Consider the following 17,783-nt stretch of genomic DNA (forward strand, 5'->3'; position numbering starts at 1 on the left):
TTAGTTTTCCACACTGTGTTTTCTTTCCATTTTCACTGAGACGATCAGCTGAACGTTACAGCAATACAGTCTATTGAAAGTTTATCTCAGCACACTTTAGGGATGAAAGACCTTACTGAGGGTAATAAACCCATTAGTTTGGTAATTAAAATTATTACCAATCACAAAGGAAACTTTTCTTAATAATGCAGTGGTATAATTGCTATTGATTTTTCTTCTGGTTTTGAAATCCAATACATAGTCCCTAAGCAGGGGACTTAAAGAGAACATGAAAAAACGAAATTCTGGTGTTCTAAGGAAGAACTAATGATTCTTACTGGAAAAAAAACCCAAAACATTGCCAGCACATAAGCGCTCATGCCAATAATGAACCTGCAAGTGATGTAAAGTAGCAGTCTGCTCACTCTTTGTTTCTCTGAAGTGATCAGTTAAATTCAGCTGAGGTGCAAGTTCATTAAGGACTTGTTTTCAAAGAAGTACTTTCAAGGTTGTCCAGGGAGGTTTTATTTGTTTATGTATCCCAGCTTGCTAGGTGGAGTGGGAGGAAAAATAGCCTCCAAATTTCCCTTTACTTTTGTGATACTGAGCTGAGGTGAGCGGGTAGGAATTATGACAGAAAATAAGGCTGCCCAGGTTCCAGCAGCCATCAGCATGTAAGTGTTGCCACACAGCAGTGCATGCCCTTGATGCAGTGGATGCAGCAGGATTGCAGCACAGCTCCCGATGTGCTGGAAGCACTGTGAAGTACGGTGGCTGCAGGATCTGCATTATATCACTCACGATGCTGCTGGCTGCGATGGGAAAAATTAATAAAAACCCAGTGGTACCAACAGTAAGACTTAGCAAAAAAAGCCGGTAGAGTTAATTAGAAATGAGCCATGTCATCTGGAAAATGAAAATAGAATTATATTTTTTTTGAGTTGTGGGGTTTAGGGGTGTGGTTTTTTCCTTTTTTTTTTTTTTTTTTTCTTTTTCTTTTGCCTTCTCTCCGTCTTCTTTCTCCCCTATTATGCTTCAAGGATTATGGAAGCTTTATTTTCTTAGGGTCTTTGTCCTTCCAGGGCTTTCAGCCTTCCAGTTAAGTGATGAGTTGTAATCTGCACAATGCTGATTAGACAACATTACAGCAGAAGTTTTGTTTAAAAGTAAAACCTCAAACTTTCTCCATTACACTGCTCAAGTCCCAAATACCACGTGCGAGTATTGTAAAGACCAAACAACAGTGATATTTAGGGAAAACAGCTGCAAGGTGCAAATGGGGTAGTTCGTGTGTGGGATACTACCCCTCACTGGCTGAAAACAGAACTGTTCAGAGATGTGCTTGGTGAAAAGGGGTGACTCCAGCTTGCAGGTGAACCCGATGCTTTGAGGTTTATTCCTCCATTGCTCAGTGGTTCTGGCCACTGTGGTCTGCTGCTGGGTGACAGCCTCCAGGCCAGTGGGGGCTGTGGGCTGGAGACCATTTAAATGTTATCTTGTGCGTTGGGTGTTCCTGGGTGGGGGGCTGGTGGTGCTATGTTGGTGAAGTGGTGTGTCAAGGCTCTTCACTGCTGTTTCCAAAACAGTGAGCTGTCTGTGACAGCAGCGTTTCTCCAACAGCTGTAATGCTATGCAGCTTGTAGTCTTGTAATGTAATTGGGCAGCCAGATCCTGCTTTGTGTTCTGAGGTGATACTGTTTGTGTGACTTGGTTCTTAGATAATATCCTGGCTGGCTGCATGGTGTGGGGCTTTGCCCTTTTGCTTTTGGGGTGATAACCAAATACCATTTTTATTCTTTCCAAAAGCTCAGTTTCGGAGGGATTCCTGTTCCAGGGAAGCCAGGAACCTTTCAGAGGAAAAATTTCCACGGGTGCATTGAGAACCTTTATTACAACGGAGTCAATATAATTGACCTCGCAAAAAGGCGCAAACCTCAGATCTATACTGTGGTAAGAGACAATAATGTATGCTTTCCTTCTCTACTTCCATGCTGTTGGTGTTCCCAGCTGCACTGAATGAGTGGAATTTAGATTTAGATAGCCATGGGCGTAATTAGCTTGTTAAAATTATATTGCTGAGGCTAACACCAGTCAGCACTGGCTGCTCTGGTAAGAGTTAATGAAAGACATGTGTGGAAATTAATACATTTCACTGACTTTCCAGGTGTATGAGAAATTGTTTGGACAAACTTTTAAATTCCTTTTCCAAGAGTAAAATGTCTCTTTTTGATGGCATAATAGAAGTCATAAAGACATTTTTTTTCTGGTTAACTCAGATAAAATCTTATTTTCTGAACCATTCGCCATCACTGTGGTGGAGTACAGTAGTAGCAAAATTTTATTCTTCTATTTGAGTTGGTATTATAAAGAAGAATAGATGTTTATTTTATTACTGGAAATATTTTTGTTTGTGCTTCCCCTTATATTCAGTGTATTGGCAGTTCTGAGAACCATTGACCTGGTAATAGTGTCTCTAAGTATGGTACAGTAGAGGTAAAGCAAAAGGTTCTATGGTCTTATCCAGCCTGCTAACATAAAACATAAATGTAACATCACACCTAATACAGTCCAAAATTACAGATATATTTAAATATATAATGAGCAAATAAAGAACATTTTATTTTGTAAGAAGAGGGAATAGTACACTCCCATGCAGCTTTGACAAATTGTAAATAATTCAGTTTGCTTATCTTGTGCCTCACTCCTGCACCATGCTTTGATATGTGCCTTTTGGCTAAGGCTGTGTATTTGCAGAATGTAGAGGTGAAACTGCTTTTGGCTCTCATGACATCTTGTGCTTTGTAGTAATGTGTATAAACAGACCGAAGCTAAAACAAAGCAAGCCAAAAGATCACAAGAAGTCCTTCCTTTCCCCACTTTCCCTGCCTAGGGCGAGGCTGAATACACAGGGAATGTCAAAATGGAAAGGTGATGGTTAAGAAGTCCTGCACTTTCTCGCTGGCAGTCAAGACTTGCCTCCAGGATATTCCCTTAGCCTGGGACTGAGAGACTTTGCTTTAATAAGCTCAAATCTGATTGCTCTGACTCAGGACTCTAAGGCAGAGATCTTATGAACTGTGTTAAATTTCTCTTCCCCTCAGATTACTTTCTAAGGGGAGCAAAGAGCCCTGGTCTGCTTCTTAGGACATTAAACAGCTGGTTGTTTTGCCAACTGGGTGATGGGAAGGCCTTCCTAAAGGGGAGAAGAAAAACTTTGTAATGCGCTTTTTCTCTGAAGGCTTTTGTCTGGGTATAGCCTGGCCCCAGGCAATGAAACTCTGTTATCACAATACTTGGTTTAGACAAAACTAGATCTAATCCTGCTCCCTTTGTCAATTTAAGGTAGCAGCGATGTGCCCCCACCTTTCAGTGTCCCTCCCAGAAACAATGATTTTAATGCAATAGTTTTCAAAGGCTGGCTGCTGTACTGCTTTCTGCGAGATGTATGATCTGCTATGTGCTGTGCCTGTGACACTTGCATATGCAAAGTGCATGGAAAGGTTGCCACACTCGCAGTGCCAAATAATCTTAGATGAACATCCTTCTATAGGAACCAGCTCCAGCAGATCTGGTTTTTTTCCAACATCCTTTCCATCGCAGCTATCCATCTCTGGCAACTCTCAGGTACTTCTAGCTTTCACAGGATAATCTCCCTCTCCCGTCTTTCTGCTCTTTCCCACTCCTTAGCAATTTACTTACTCAAATTAAAATGACTTGTTCTTGCTGAATGTAGTTTTTTTGCTTGCCGGATTTCCTCTGCACTAAATGCTTTTACTCAAAGTTCATTGAGGTTTTCAAGCAACAATCTGTATCCCCAGAGAGCTGCAAGCTTCTCTGCTTTGCATTCTTGTAGTTGCTAAGGTGGTCTGGAGTGGAAATGTGATGAAAGGAACATCACAGAAGAATAATTAGAAAATATAGCAGGGACTTGGAATCGCTTCTTCCAACAATGCGTCATATGCTTGTGTTGCCTCCGCACAAGCTGGATATCACCAGAGATGGTTCTGTGTTGTTAGCCTTCAAAATACCTTTATCTCCTAACAAATGACATTTGAGGACAAACCAGTCTGGGATTAGAAAGCCATAAATGCTCAGAGACACTAGGTTTTGCCTCCAAAAGGGAAGCAGACTTCAATACTCAGGCTCCACTTCATTGTCTGTGCCTTTGTGAACGATGACACAGTCAGTGAGCCAAACTTGTGGGTTTTTGTACCGATCAACTTTGGTGTTTTTACTGTTGACATCTTTCACACAAGCAGGAAAATGATACAACAGCTTTGGAGGTATAGATTTCCTCTTATGAAGTAGTTCCTCCTCTATGTAAATAATGGTCCCAAATCAGCTACATTTAAAGTCAGAGGAAGAAACTACAGGTTGTCAATAACAGCATACTGTACTATGTATTGTACTCTTGGGTGATGGCTGTGATTATCATTCTGCCTGTTCTTTTCTGTAGCTCATTTGCAGTTGTCAGACTTGCAATAAATCCCCTTGAGAAGACATCTCAAGATAACGAGGCAGCCTGTCTCTTTGAACTGGAACTTGCCTTCAGAATTCCATTTTTATATTGTGTGATACTTAACCTCTCTACATGGTAGCCCTATCTATTTGGACAAGCTATCTATCTTCCCTCTGGGGTTTCTTCTGTCCCTGATGGCATGTTGTAAGGCTTTTTGTTGTGGTGGGGTTTTTTTATCCCCTAGGTCATTGAGTGTGGAGAAGTGATAGGGCATCTTTTATTTGCTCTCTGAAGGGATTACGGGTTTTAATTGCAAGAGGTTAAGAGAAGTCAAATTTCTGTAATTACCATTGTCACGGTGGTAGGGCTGGACCCTTGGGAAACCTCAGAAAGCACTTTAAAATAATGATCTAAAGATCTACCCTATTTACTAGCTGTCTTCTCAGCACAAAAGAAGTGCAGACTGCCCATTATGCGAAATTGTACAACAGTTACTCAGGCTTCTTGGGCAAGTAGTTAGGAGGAGGAAAATACGCTAGTTGGAGCCACATTTACAAGAAGCACAGAGGGAATTGTCCTTCAAAGAAGGTTATTTGAGCTGTTGCTGTCTGAGATGGTGAAGTCCTTGTTGAAGGATTTTGTGCTTGTTAAGGGTGTATGTAGATGCAGGAGGAGACGGGACAAGTTCTGTGAAGAGAAATCCTTTGAGAATTACTAAATATGTCTGGCTGAGGGAGTAGTTAAGAGAAAAATAGCTATAGTATCCTGAAAATAGCTATAGTATCCTGGCCACCAGTGGTTACCTACTGCTAGATTTAGGTTGCACCCTTAGAAACTGCTCTGATGTCACCTGTGGCCTGGATCTTAAGTCTTCTTGTGTTGCTGATTTGTGATGCCAAAATAAGAAGCTGTCTAGCTGAAGAAATGGAGTGAAGAGGTCATGAAAAGATGCTGTGTTTAATCTTCTCAATGCTTTACCCTGCGTACTCACTGACACTGAGGAACACCCTATCCCCCTTTCCCTTCCAATACCTTTAGGTAATAGGAATTGGAGTAGTAGTTTTATTTAGCAGAGCAAACCCTCCGCTGACTTGAGAGGAGTGTAGGATATTTGTAAGGCAGAAGTTGTCAGCCCCTCAGATATGCTTGAATTTCTACATTGGCCTGCCATATTGGATCTGAGAGTGACAATTCAGCACAGCAAGGGATTTGGTGACATGTAAATGCATAACTGTGGTGCTTCAGGGAAATAACCAACTGCCAGCATCAAAGAGCAGGGAAGGATACCTAGTGACAGGAGAATGTAAACTAATAATTCATTCCCTTTATAGAGAATCTGAACATGCTGTTTTATTAAGCTGATTTGAGATACCTTCATCTTGAGAAGAATTTACCTGTCTATGCATGTCTCGTTCTACTGAAGTGCTAGTGCAAGTCAGCCTGGTGATTTGTGAAGGACCCTACAAAGGTTTGGAGAACCAGGAGTTAAGTGTATCTTCCCCCCCCCCCCCCCCCCTTAGTTTTTGCACTGCAATCAGATTATAGGAATGATAAATAAAAAATGTTGGAACTATTTAGTGACGTTTTACACAATGCTTTACAGGACTAGGTTAACTTTATTAAAAAAAATAAATTTATGCAATTATTTAATGAAAAAATGAGTAGTAAATGCTTATTAAAAAAATAACTCAGTTTGCTGTTCTTTAGATAAGACAGGTGAACTCAGATTCCAGAAATATTTGGTTCCTGTAAAACCAACTTTTTATGGTTTCTTCTATTCCTGCCTGTTTTCTGGGTCTTCAGATGAGTGTCCTTCACATCCTACCTGTGGTGTGGAAAAGTAAGAAAGTCTATATAAATAGTATTCATTTTAAGTTTCTGTTTTATTGTTGCTGAATAGTTTAACAGGATTGTTTTGAAAGAAAGTAAGTGTATCACCTCAATCAAGGTCTTGAAATAAAGTCTATTTAAATGATAGCTTTCCCATTGATTTAAGTTGGCTTTGTCTACTATTCTAAAGACTTTCAGTCTGTAAATATTTAATCCATCATGTAGGTACCACAATAAATTCTCCTATTTTTGATATAAAAGTTTTTGTCTTACAATTTTGATAGTTGTGATGGCCACAAGTGAAGAAAGTCTTTCAGGGAGAGACAGACCATATTTTTTTGTAAGACTAGTTGATACATGCAGAAAAAAATGGCAAGTTTTTGAGCAAACAAGGCCTTTTTGAGAGTCATCAGCCTTCAGCAAATTGGAGGTTAGAAACAGTTGTTCAGAGTTTAATTTATTACATTATCTGGATAGTCAAATTGACTGAATAGGGCAGTTAGCACCTGCTGAGCAGAGGAGGATGTTTCAAGGCAGGAGGTGTTAAAGCTGTTAGTCCCTGTAGGAGAGCAAGAAAGATGGCTAATTATTGTCATAGGAGTTAGCAGGGGATAAGGAAAATAGGGAACATGTAATTTGCTGTAAAGCCAAGGCTTAAATGTCCTTTTTCGTAAGGTCTTATTCCAGTAGGTAAGGTCTTGGGAATTGCTTGGTTACTTGGCTGCCCAGCGTAACAGAAAGGGGCAAACTGACCCCATCATAGTCAAGAGCCTGGAGCAAGTGCAGTTCATACCAACCCTGTAGGCTGGTGCTGTGCTGTGATACACGGATGCCTGGAATTTAAAAAAAGAAAATCTAATAAAGAAAACTAATACATTAAAAAAAAAAAAAAAGCTGGTAAGAATTGCTTTCTGTGTACTTCTTATTTTAAGGTACATGTGGATCTGTTTTCATAATAATAATAATAAATCTCCTTGCTGCTGTGTTTTGTCCCAGGTAATATAACCTAATAAGCTGTAGATCAGTTTGCCTTGAACTGGAACAAAAATTGGTCTTGGATTGTGCAAATTTGCCAGTTTGATCTAAGACATTTATCTTATTCACTTTGGCAAGACGAATTTGAAAGGCTGGCTTCATTCCTGCTTGTTGTTCAAAGCAAGGTGTGTTGGATCTGGCTGAAACCTAGTTACTTTTCCCCATAGCAGCCCTCATGTGCTGCCTTTGTATTGGCAGCTAGAAAGGTGTTTGGTAGCACAGCAGTGTTTTGGCTACTGCTGAGCAGTGCTGGTAGAGCATCAAGGCTGTCTCTGCAACATTCCCCCCTCACCGGTACGCTGGAGGTGGGCAAGATCTTGGGAGGGGACATGGCCAGCACAGCTGACCCAAACTGACCAAAGGCATATTCCATACTATATGGCATCTGCTCAGCAATAAAAACTGAGAGAATGCCTGGGGTGTGTGTGTATATGAGGACAGGCATTTGTTATTGCAGTGTTTGTCTTCTGGAGCAACTGCTATGGGTACTGAAACCCTACGTCCTGGGAAGTGGTTGAACATTCACCTCCTGATGAGAAGTAGAGAACAAATTATTTGTTTGCGTTTGCTTCCATGCTCAACCTTTGCTTCTGCTTTATTAAACTGCCTTTTCCTTGACCCATGAGGGTTTTTTCCATCTTATTTTCTCCTCCCCTGTCCCGCTGAGGAGGGGAGTGATAGAGCAGCTTGGTGGGTACTTGGCATCCAGCCACGGTCCACCCACCACAGAGGGAAAATATTAAGTATTCTGTATTTTTGTGTGTGTGTGTTTTTCCTCCTGTGCTCTTTTCCTCATTTTTCTGTCTCTCTAAGGGAAATGATGTATGGTTTTTCCAAAATAGTTCTATATTTGCTCCCATCTTTTGTCAGCAACTCGTAGCTATTGTACCATATAATGGAACAATAATGTACAGTTACTGTGGGCATCAAAATGGTAAAATCCCATGTTCCACTTCTGGCCAGTGACATAGCTTAGGAGTCTGAGACAAAGAACATCTAGAAATACCTAGCCAAGCATTTCATCCTTAATTCTGTCACAGTTACAGTGTTCAAGGTTTTTTTTCATGCTTTCCTTTTCGTTTAATGCTACGTTTTCCACATAGGAACTTAAACTTAATATAAACAACTTAAATCAATGTGATAAACAATTAACATTTTATTGACATGCTTGATGCCTACAGTGAGTAGGCAGTTCCCTATGACAGGGTTGGTTATCACAAAGATGTGTTAGTTTCAATGAAACTTGGATCAGGAAAGCTTTCAGAGTTCCATCATGAAATTTTGCTTGGAAAAAGAGAAACCCACCTCAGTATAAGAATTTCCCTTAAGGTATGAGCCACGCTATTGCTCACTCAGTGGACTAGTCCTAACTTAAGTAACACCGTGTGCCTTGGTACTCTCACATCCTGTTTGAAGACAGTTTGCACCAGTATTTCAGAAGGTTGGAGCTGGCATCTTGCTTTGATCTGCTTTTCATTCAGTGCTTAGCAATGTCTTGGTTTGAGAAGTACTTGAAATCTATGTGGGTCTGCTGACATCTGTTCTGCTTGAGATAGTTAATTTAAAAACAGGATTTGAAGGGACCTCCCCCATTCTTGAAATCTAATTGCTCAGAGTTGAATCACAATCTTTAATCCTATCCTTTTAAAACTGCATCAGAGGTCATCTCTTTTCCTCTGTTAACTCTCTTTGCAAAGTCTTCCACAACCTCAGTCTCTTCACAGCTAGAAGTAGTCCTCCAGTTTCCAAGCTAGAGACATTCTTTCCAGTTCGTCCACATTTGTATCTCAGCCAGGCCTGGGATTTTAGTCCCTTTACCTGTCATATGAAATCTTTCTTTCTAATTCTCTGCAGAAAACAAGAAATTCTTTTTATTTAATAGTATCCATAGTGATTAATAAGGAAGGTAAATGCCCATTTGATGCTCTAAACTGCAGGTAGAATGAGAGCTCAGAAAATACTTATTTATTGTTCTTACTGTTCAAGTTGTGATCTTGACATGTATCTTTTGGTAGGCTAGATGTTGAGGATCTCAATTCAGCTGGCAGTTTGAATAATTTCCCAAATACATACTACTTTTGATTAATATTCTGTGAGAGCAAAGGGGATGTATGAGAAACTTGTCAACAATTGCCCTGACTGTGGTGTTACAGCAGTTTCCTCTCTTCATTCAGCAGTACATAATACTACATGAAGAAAGGTCAGAAAAGACTGAAGTGATTCATTAAAGTTTTGCAGGTGTCATTGAAGTCCTGCAGAAGTCACTGGAAATACTCCAGTCAGTTTTGGATGAGTCTATGGCTCAGAAGGTCTTCTATGTAATCCACTTTTATCCTCATCACTGAGCAACTGTGTTCTTCCATTCTCTTTTTAATAAGAAAGTCTCTGATTCTTCCTTAAAATGTTGTAACAGGCTGTCTGTCACCTGTTCATTCAACATCTTACTTGAACAAGAACCACTCTGTAACCATACCCTGCTTGTAGAAATCTGGGGTGCTTGCACTCTTGAGACAAGTGTCATGGCAGCCAGTGAACAATTTGCAAATATCTCCATTACATTTCTAGATTCAAAAGGTTTATCTTGTAAGAACAATAAGAACTCTCTTCAAAAGATTTCACTGTTTATTAGGGAAGTCATTAATCAGTCTGGAGATGATAGACTCAATGGAATTCTCAAACACCACATGATAGCTGAAGTTTCCAGCGGCTTGGTAGAGCTGAGAATCTCCTTTATTTTCTCTAGGGATTGGACTCTTCTTATCCCATTTCTTACCCAATGAGCTTTTACTTTTCAGTTAAACTGGGTTCAATTATAAAATCAAGTGTCTGCCAGAAGTCTTGCACGTACCCTTGAGAGTTCCAGAACTGCTGCCAATTAAAGCAAAATGCTCCTGATCAGATGCAGGTTTAGGGGGAGCTCTTTACCTTTCTGACTTAGGCTTGCTAGAGTAATTTGAGAATAACATTCAGAGCAAATATAACAGTTTTTGTAATATGAACCTATGCCACTTCAGTAGTGTTTATTTCTTTATCCAAATTTTCATGTTATTGTCTCTAAGTAGATGGCATTGGTCAGTGTGAGGACATCAGCAGTTATTGTTCGTGTATATTCACTATATAGTCTGGTTTTGCTCTGTAATGCTGCTTAAGATGTTTCCCTCCTAAATGAGTCAGTTGAACTGATTTAAGTTTCCATAGCATCTGTTGGTTTATTTAACATGGTTTTCCAAATCTCCTAGCTAGTTTTTAGCTCTGATTAAAATTAGTTTATGTCCCTTACATCATGGAGATCTCAACTCTTGAATAAAAGTAACAAAAAAATACCTTGTTAAAAGAACGCCCCCAAAAGGCAAGCATGCCTCTTTTCTATCCCCCAGATTTATTTTTAGTCCCAGAACACAGAATACTTCAGCACTGCCTTTATGCGTTCCCACCTGCTTGCTCTTGTGGAAGGTGGGATCGCACCTTCTCTCCTTCAGTGTGGTCCATGAAGAGTCTACAGAGCTTGAAGTCTCACCAGGTGAAGCATGGGAGGAGACTCATAGGTCCTGCCCATGTGTCCCAGCATTGGCTGTGGGGTCAGTCAGTGCTCTTTGCTGCTCCTGTCCCAGTACAAGACTTCTATGCAGAACTTGAATGGCGTGAATTATTAGCTGGTGTGACTGACTGAAGTATTGCTGAATTTTTCAAGGGGTCACAGTAATCCATGAGTTCAGGACTAGTTGCACGTGCTGAGAACACAGACAAAATATATCAAAATCAGGCAGAAAATTGACCTTATATTTGGGCCCACACATATGTATCAGAGGTACTTTGAAATGGTGCTGCTGCAAACAGCTGAAACCATATTGACTATGCAAGGTCTTCACTGCCTCATTTTAAGGTCATCTGAAGGTTTGTTGTGCATTGTAAACATGTTTTTTTCATCTTAACATTCACCTTCTCTGGCACCATTAAGTCAGTCTAGGCATAGCTTATTCTTCTGGTGGGTAAAATCTGCAAAGAGCTTTGAGACAGAAATCCTATCCAAAAGTTGCAAATCTTCCCCTCTACAGTCTTGCATTTTGTTACAGCCTCCCACTGCCAGTGAAGAAAATTAGATACTTGAATGCAGACTCATAATGTTTGAACGTTCCTCCAAGCTTCAGTGTTATATATGTATAAGGTCTTTAAATGTCTTACTGCTTTGTATGGAATTACTTGAATCACTGTAAATGTCTAGAATTGCAAAGAAAATTTGTCATCGGCATTTTAAATGTCTAAACCTTTAAAAAGCTCTAGAGTAAGTTAACTGTATTTGTTTATATCGCTGCAGTTGACAGTTTTCTATAATTTGTCATTAATTCAGATGAAAATGGAGACAGAAATATAACAACAGTAACAAAAAACCCCACACAACCAAACCTATGGCATCTCTTTTATGCAGAAAACTCCCAACAATTAGTAGAAAAGTTTTAAAATTTGAGAGCAAATTTCATCATACTTTCCACCTGACTAATCTTCAGGTGACTTTGGATAAACTTTGGATTATATCTCAAAATTTATTCTAACATGATATACCCATGGATAACCTTTTGCCATTGTTAAATGTGGTATGTAGCATTCTGCGCCTAACAGGGCAAGGAATACAGAAATAACTTGATATAGATATAAATCTATCAAGGGTTGTTTCATTCAGTGATAGCTTGGTCTCTTTCTGGAACTTTTTTTTTTTTTTCCCCTGTTTTAATATAAAGACAAGAAAGACGTTTGAAAGTGATAGGGAACAGTTCCATCAGCTGTCTGAGATTTGAAAGAGGAATTCCCCAAGCACTGTGCAAGTTCCTATACATCCATCAAGTGCTGTTATTATAATTATCCTGTTAGTGAGGTACCAGCTCTGATGAAAAGTGGTACCATGGAGAAAGCCTTTTACCCAGATGTTTTTATCAGATTCCAGTTGGTATTTTACAAAGCAATTTAGTTCAAAGCAACAATCTCCTGGATTGGCTTTGAAAGACGTGGCTGTTTAAATGCGTCCTGGCTTTATACATTGTTACGGTTTTATTACGTGGCTTGATTGACCTGGCTGGCTAATCTACGATGGCTGAACAAAACGGTTGAGTCATTTCTTCTACAAACTACAGTGGTACATGCTGGTACAGATTCTGCTGACTGCTTTGAGAAAATGTGCTGCTTTTCTGGGTAAATAACACCATTGATTTCAGGGCTGGATGACTGAGGTGATCAACTAAGTTTGGCAGTAAGCAGTGTTAGATTTCACCATGCTTGCTGTGTATCTAATGTTTTAATAATTCCTCAAAATATCTGATCAAAAGCATGGGACCTAGCACTGGCAAGGAAATCTCACTTGTTTCATCCCACTATAAGTACTGTATTCAAATTACTATTTCCTTGAGTTTCCTTATGAATTTTGACATAATTTCGGAGTAATTATTTTAAACTATTTGTGATATTATCATCATTAGGTTGACTTTCATTATTTGGAGCAGCACAGGGCTGTGTCACTCAGGGTAAAAGAAAACATAACCAGTACTGCAATTGCAAATTATATTTTGTATATTTGAAATAAACCCAGAAAATTTGCCTCATATTTTGCCCCGTGTACTAGATTTTAGGAGATGAGGGAGATTTTACTTTTAAAATTATCTAACATTGGTGTAAATGGGCAGAAAAAGCACTCTCACTGCATTTTGGCTTATGTAGAATAAATCTAGTCTGCTTGGTAGGATCCCTATGCATTGGAGGATGCTTTGTTTTCTCAATTGCAGCTTGCCTAATTCACACCCCTGTAGTCCCATCGGTGCAGAGCCAACGCAGGACATTTGTATCACATCCCACAGCACGTGAAAGTGCAAGCGGACTTACTGTTCCTTTGGTGCCAGTTCCTGAAATTAGCATAGATCTAAATGAGTTTGATTTTCTTAACATAAAGCTAAACTTTACCTTGAAATGGGAGGTGCTGGGAAACACAAAGCAGGTGTGGCCATGTGGAGGTGGTCTGTCTGGGCTAGCAAATAAGCCCTTCTGCACCTAGTCATGGTCTTGATATGGGACATTTGGAAACATTTAGATTCTAAGAACTGAGGTTTTGATTTTTGATCCCATCCCCGACCCCCCAGTTAGGGTGAAAGTAAAATTTTTAAATCCAATGTGTTTTCCTAGAATGGACGGATACATTTGCTAATGAGTTCCAAAGATTCGTACCTGAATAACAATACCTATTTCAGCCTTGCGGGCCATTAGAAATCCAATTTACTGGATTTGAGCTTATTTAACTATGGATGTTTTGAGATGACCGATAAAAATTGTCATGTTGATTACGTTTGTTTGTTATTATTTGTAGGGGAACGTGACCTTTTCTTGCTCAGAACCACAAATCGTTCCTATCACCTTTGTCAGCACCAGTCGAAGCTACTTGCTACTACCTGGGACTCCTCAAATTGATGGTTTGTCAGTCAGCTTCCAGTTTCGAACATGGAATAAAGACGGCTTACTTCTGTTCACTGAATTGTCTGAAAATTCGGGACCCCTCTTGGTTTACCTCCATGGTGGGAGATTGACACTACTTATTCAGAAAGAGACAGAGAACCCAGTGGAAATCAGTGAAGGTACTTAATCTTTGTTTATTCTCACCTGTCTCCCTTTAAAAAACTAAGGTCCAACCCCACAGGATGAAAGGATGGTGAAATAAGGAAGCACACGATCGTCTTTATCTTTTTAAATTTTCTCTTGCTTCCCAGTGGTAGAGGTGCTCTGTGCAGCTTGAAGTAGATCTATGCATAAAAAGCTGGCATCCTGAGATCTCCAGTCTCAATCTACCTGACAATTAGCTCAGCCTCTGTGTTCTTAAACAATTACAATTATTTTTTTTTTTCAGTCAGGTCACCTGAAGACCTCCCTGTTTCCCATGCTCAGATTGTGCTGAAGTCAGCTGGGAGCCAGCTTAGGTGCTGCACTGTTCCCCAGCCCAAGTCACGGCAGTGTCAGAGCTGATTTTCTTCCCCTAACTGTAGCTTTACACTCACCCTTTATGCTATGCTCAGAAAAGAGGCTGACCACGGGCTTCCTCTCCTCACACCGCTTCACTGTGCTCCTTAGCCAGTTTGCAAGTTGCTTCGTGTACGGCTGATGGGATGCAAGAATGTGAAAGGGTTGCCTCTCTGACTTAAAATTCAGGGGAAATTGCTTGTAAACACTTACCAGAACAGCTACACATTGGCTCCCAGAGACAACAGGGAAACAGTTCAGACTCTGCAACAGAGGCATGACCAGAACAGCCCAGCTGCTATCCCAGTGTGACCTGTATAAGCTGTGCTGGCATCCCAAACTGAAATGTTCTAAGACCGGGGCCCTCTGCACATACTCCACTGCTATGCAGCAGTGCTGGGTGGGAGACTGGGAAATTAATTTTCTGCATAGGTTAAATACCCAGTTTCCAAAGGTGGATGAGTAATAGTGATGGAACTCAGAAGGAACTGAATAATAATAATGATATTTTCAAGAGCAGCTGTTTAAAAATATGTAATATTAAAATATTCCCAGTACTGACTAAAAGAGGGCAGATGTGTCTATTAAAAGAAGCAGAGATAAAATCTGACGGTTGTCAAAGCAGAGCTGTTCCGTATGCGTGTTTTGTTCCCCTTTATGATAGAAAATGAGGCAGCCGTGCATCTATCCTTATTCATGTAGATTGCTACCGCCTTAGCTTGCTGCTATTGAATGCTGTAAACTGAGTTTCCAGCCTTTATTGCAGTCCTAATTAAATTGTCGACAATGCTGAGACAATGTCAATATTTGGTTGGTGTATTTGTTTTTATGTAGTTCTGAAATCATGAACCCGAGCCCAGCCTTTGGTGCTATCCAAAACATTTCTAAACTGCCTACTTGCAATTTCTGCATATTTTCCATGTGTAAGTGCCATGTTCTGCAGATGTCAGGTACTCACAATAAACTCATGCTTGCTCAAGAATGGACCTATTTTTGCCCCAAATGGGACCTGTTTTGTTTTGACATCTTTTCAAACTTCAGCAGCATATTTCACTTCAAAATGGACTTGTTCTAGTGAAAAATTACCCATTTCTGCTGGGAAACCAGCCTCTTATTCTATGGAAATTGTACATGCGTTAACAGCCATTACTGTGGAAATTGTCTCATTTTCAAATTCATAATGAAATGGCTTTTCATACGTGTAACACCCACAATTTTTTTATTTTGTTTTGAACTGTTCTCACACCTCTTTGTGTCACTAAGTGCTCGTTTGTTTCTTCTGAAAGCTACATCAATGAAAAATATTCCATTAGGGAGGGGAGTAAACACTAGTTGTCTGTGCTCGATCTCAGTGACTCCAGCCTGACAGTAGAGTATTTTGAACTGTAATTAGGTTACTTTTGATCTGCACCACTGTGTGTGAGCTCAGAAGCTTGCCCGCTGATTTTCATGGCTGTCAGAATGGATGTGGGGTTTCTTTGTAGCTATGTGGTGTTATTTCAAAAGCCATGAGATGCAACACTGATTTTCAGAATAAGGAAACAGAGAGATTATTTCCCACTTTGCACAAGTGTCGAGAAGAGAAAGAGGCTACCCAGTACTATAATCTCTCACAGCTTCATAGGTTCCTGGTCAGAGCAACAATTGCAGCTCTCACAAGACCCATGACAAAATCCAATATAGAAGGGCTTTGGTACATCCATCAGTAAGACTGTGTGCTAACCTAGTGCTGAAGGGCTTTAAGAAACACAAATCCTACTGATACCCACTGGAGTTTGTCATGTTTCATATTGGAGCCTGAGACAGGGTACGACCATCTCACTGAACCTAATCCTCTGCAGTCTCAGGCATGTGTTTAGTACCAGAAGCTCAACAGAGATCTTTGCACGCTCCCATGAGCCACAAGCATTTCCCAACAGACTGAAGATGGACAGACATAAATACCCACAACACGGTAGTAATGTGCTGCCAGAAAGGTGAAGGGACTGGACAGCTCCATGAGTGCCTGTGGTATCAGAAGCAATTAGCTTAAAATATGAGGTCACCTACTTAAATCTCTCAAAACCTTTCAATTTCTTGGGCCTTTTCTTCTATCTGGTTTGTTTCCAGAAGTGAGTTCTTTTCAGCTGGCGGTTCTGCATTTTTGGGGATCAGCTGCACATTTGTGGTCACTAGCTGGAAGCAAAAGGAGGTTTGAAGAACATGGTTGTCTCCCGCACCTCTTTTTTTCACTTTTTATACTTGTTTTTTGCCAGGCACCAACCTCCACGATGGGCTTTGGCATTCTGTTAACATCAATGCTAGAAGACATCGCATTACCCTGACACTGGATAACAACGCTGCCACTGCTAGCCATGCAACCACTGTCTCAAGGATCTACTCTGGAAACAGCTACTATTTTGGAGGTAGGTTGATTCAGACAGATGCAGGACAGGTTTTCTTAATGAAGACCTTCAGGTGCTCACCATTGAAGTCTCCCCATGTGCACAGTTTTTGCAGCCAAGAGTGTATGTTATACTAACTGATTTTAGGCCCCCTGTTGAGCTGCAGAGCACTTGTGGGAAGATGGAAGAGTCTTCTTGGTCAGTCCTTAAGAGGGAGAAAGGTCAGAACCCCTAACAGTAGCCAATGTGTACCTGCATCTAGCTGACAAAACATACAAAAGCTACATAGCTGTATTAGCCACAAGGGTTTTCTTTCTAGTTAAAAATCCCGAGGACTACTAGTATTATTGATATTCCTGTAAATATCACTGTCCTCAGTAACTTTAAACTTCAGAGCTTAATTGACATACAGCTCAGATCTACAAAGGTATTTAGATACTGTGCTCATGGAAATGAATGTAAGCTCTGCTCAATTTTGAAAAGGGAAAGAACAGTCTTGAAAAATACTACCTTCTGTTTTCTGGAGTGCAAGCATTAATTTAGGAAAAGGAAGTGTCATCAACTGTCTTTTTACCTATTTCTGTGCACTGCTTACTGTAGTGAGGCTGTGATGTTGATGAACCCTCTGCGCTGCCCTATACAGCACTACGTGAGGATGCACAGGAGGCTTTGGATCTTAGAGCTGACCAAATACTGAGAAAGCTCAGATATAAATGGTTTTCTTGCTTGCTGTCCACAGGATTTCATCCTTTTACTCTGTGTGTTGCTGCAGCAGAAGAATTTAACCCATTTGCACCGTTTTTTTTATGGGAGTCAGTTGCTATCAGCTGTGGAGTATAAATAAGATGGGAACCCCCCCCATTCTGTTTTCGCTTAACACATGTGAAAACCTCATACTCTGATATTTCCAGTTGCTGAGTGCACTTCACTTTTTCTTTTTATTTCCCGCCCCCCCCCCCCGTCTCCTTACTGAAGGATTTATAACACAAGATGTTGCACGGCACAAGGAGTGAGAACTGAATAGTGAGCCTCTGAGTTCTTGCATCAGGAAATCCCAGCAGAAATAGATGAAAATTCCAATATTCTTCTCTGCCTCTTCTCTTTTT

At 40.3% G+C, this 17,783-nt stretch overlaps 1 protein-coding gene across 1 annotated transcript in view; it reads left to right on the forward strand.

The window, feature by feature from the left end:
- Positions 1 to 17,783, forward strand: part of CNTNAP5 (contactin associated protein family member 5) — a 295,991-nt gene that overhangs the window by 145,415 nt on the left and 132,793 nt on the right. Inside the window, exons 7-9 of the mRNA XM_037398285.1 lie at positions 1,786 to 1,929; positions 13,650 to 13,914; positions 16,549 to 16,698. Of these exons, the coding sequence (XP_037254182.1) occupies positions 1,786 to 1,929; positions 13,650 to 13,914; positions 16,549 to 16,698 (559 nt within the window). The remainder of the gene's footprint in view (positions 1 to 1,785; positions 1,930 to 13,649; positions 13,915 to 16,548; positions 16,699 to 17,783) is intronic.

Source organism: Falco rusticolus, chromosome 8 (genome assembly GCF_015220075.1).
Source record: "Falco rusticolus isolate bFalRus1 chromosome 8, bFalRus1.pri, whole genome shotgun sequence".
Lineage (NCBI taxonomy): Eukaryota > Metazoa > Chordata > Aves > Falconiformes > Falconidae > Falco > Falco rusticolus.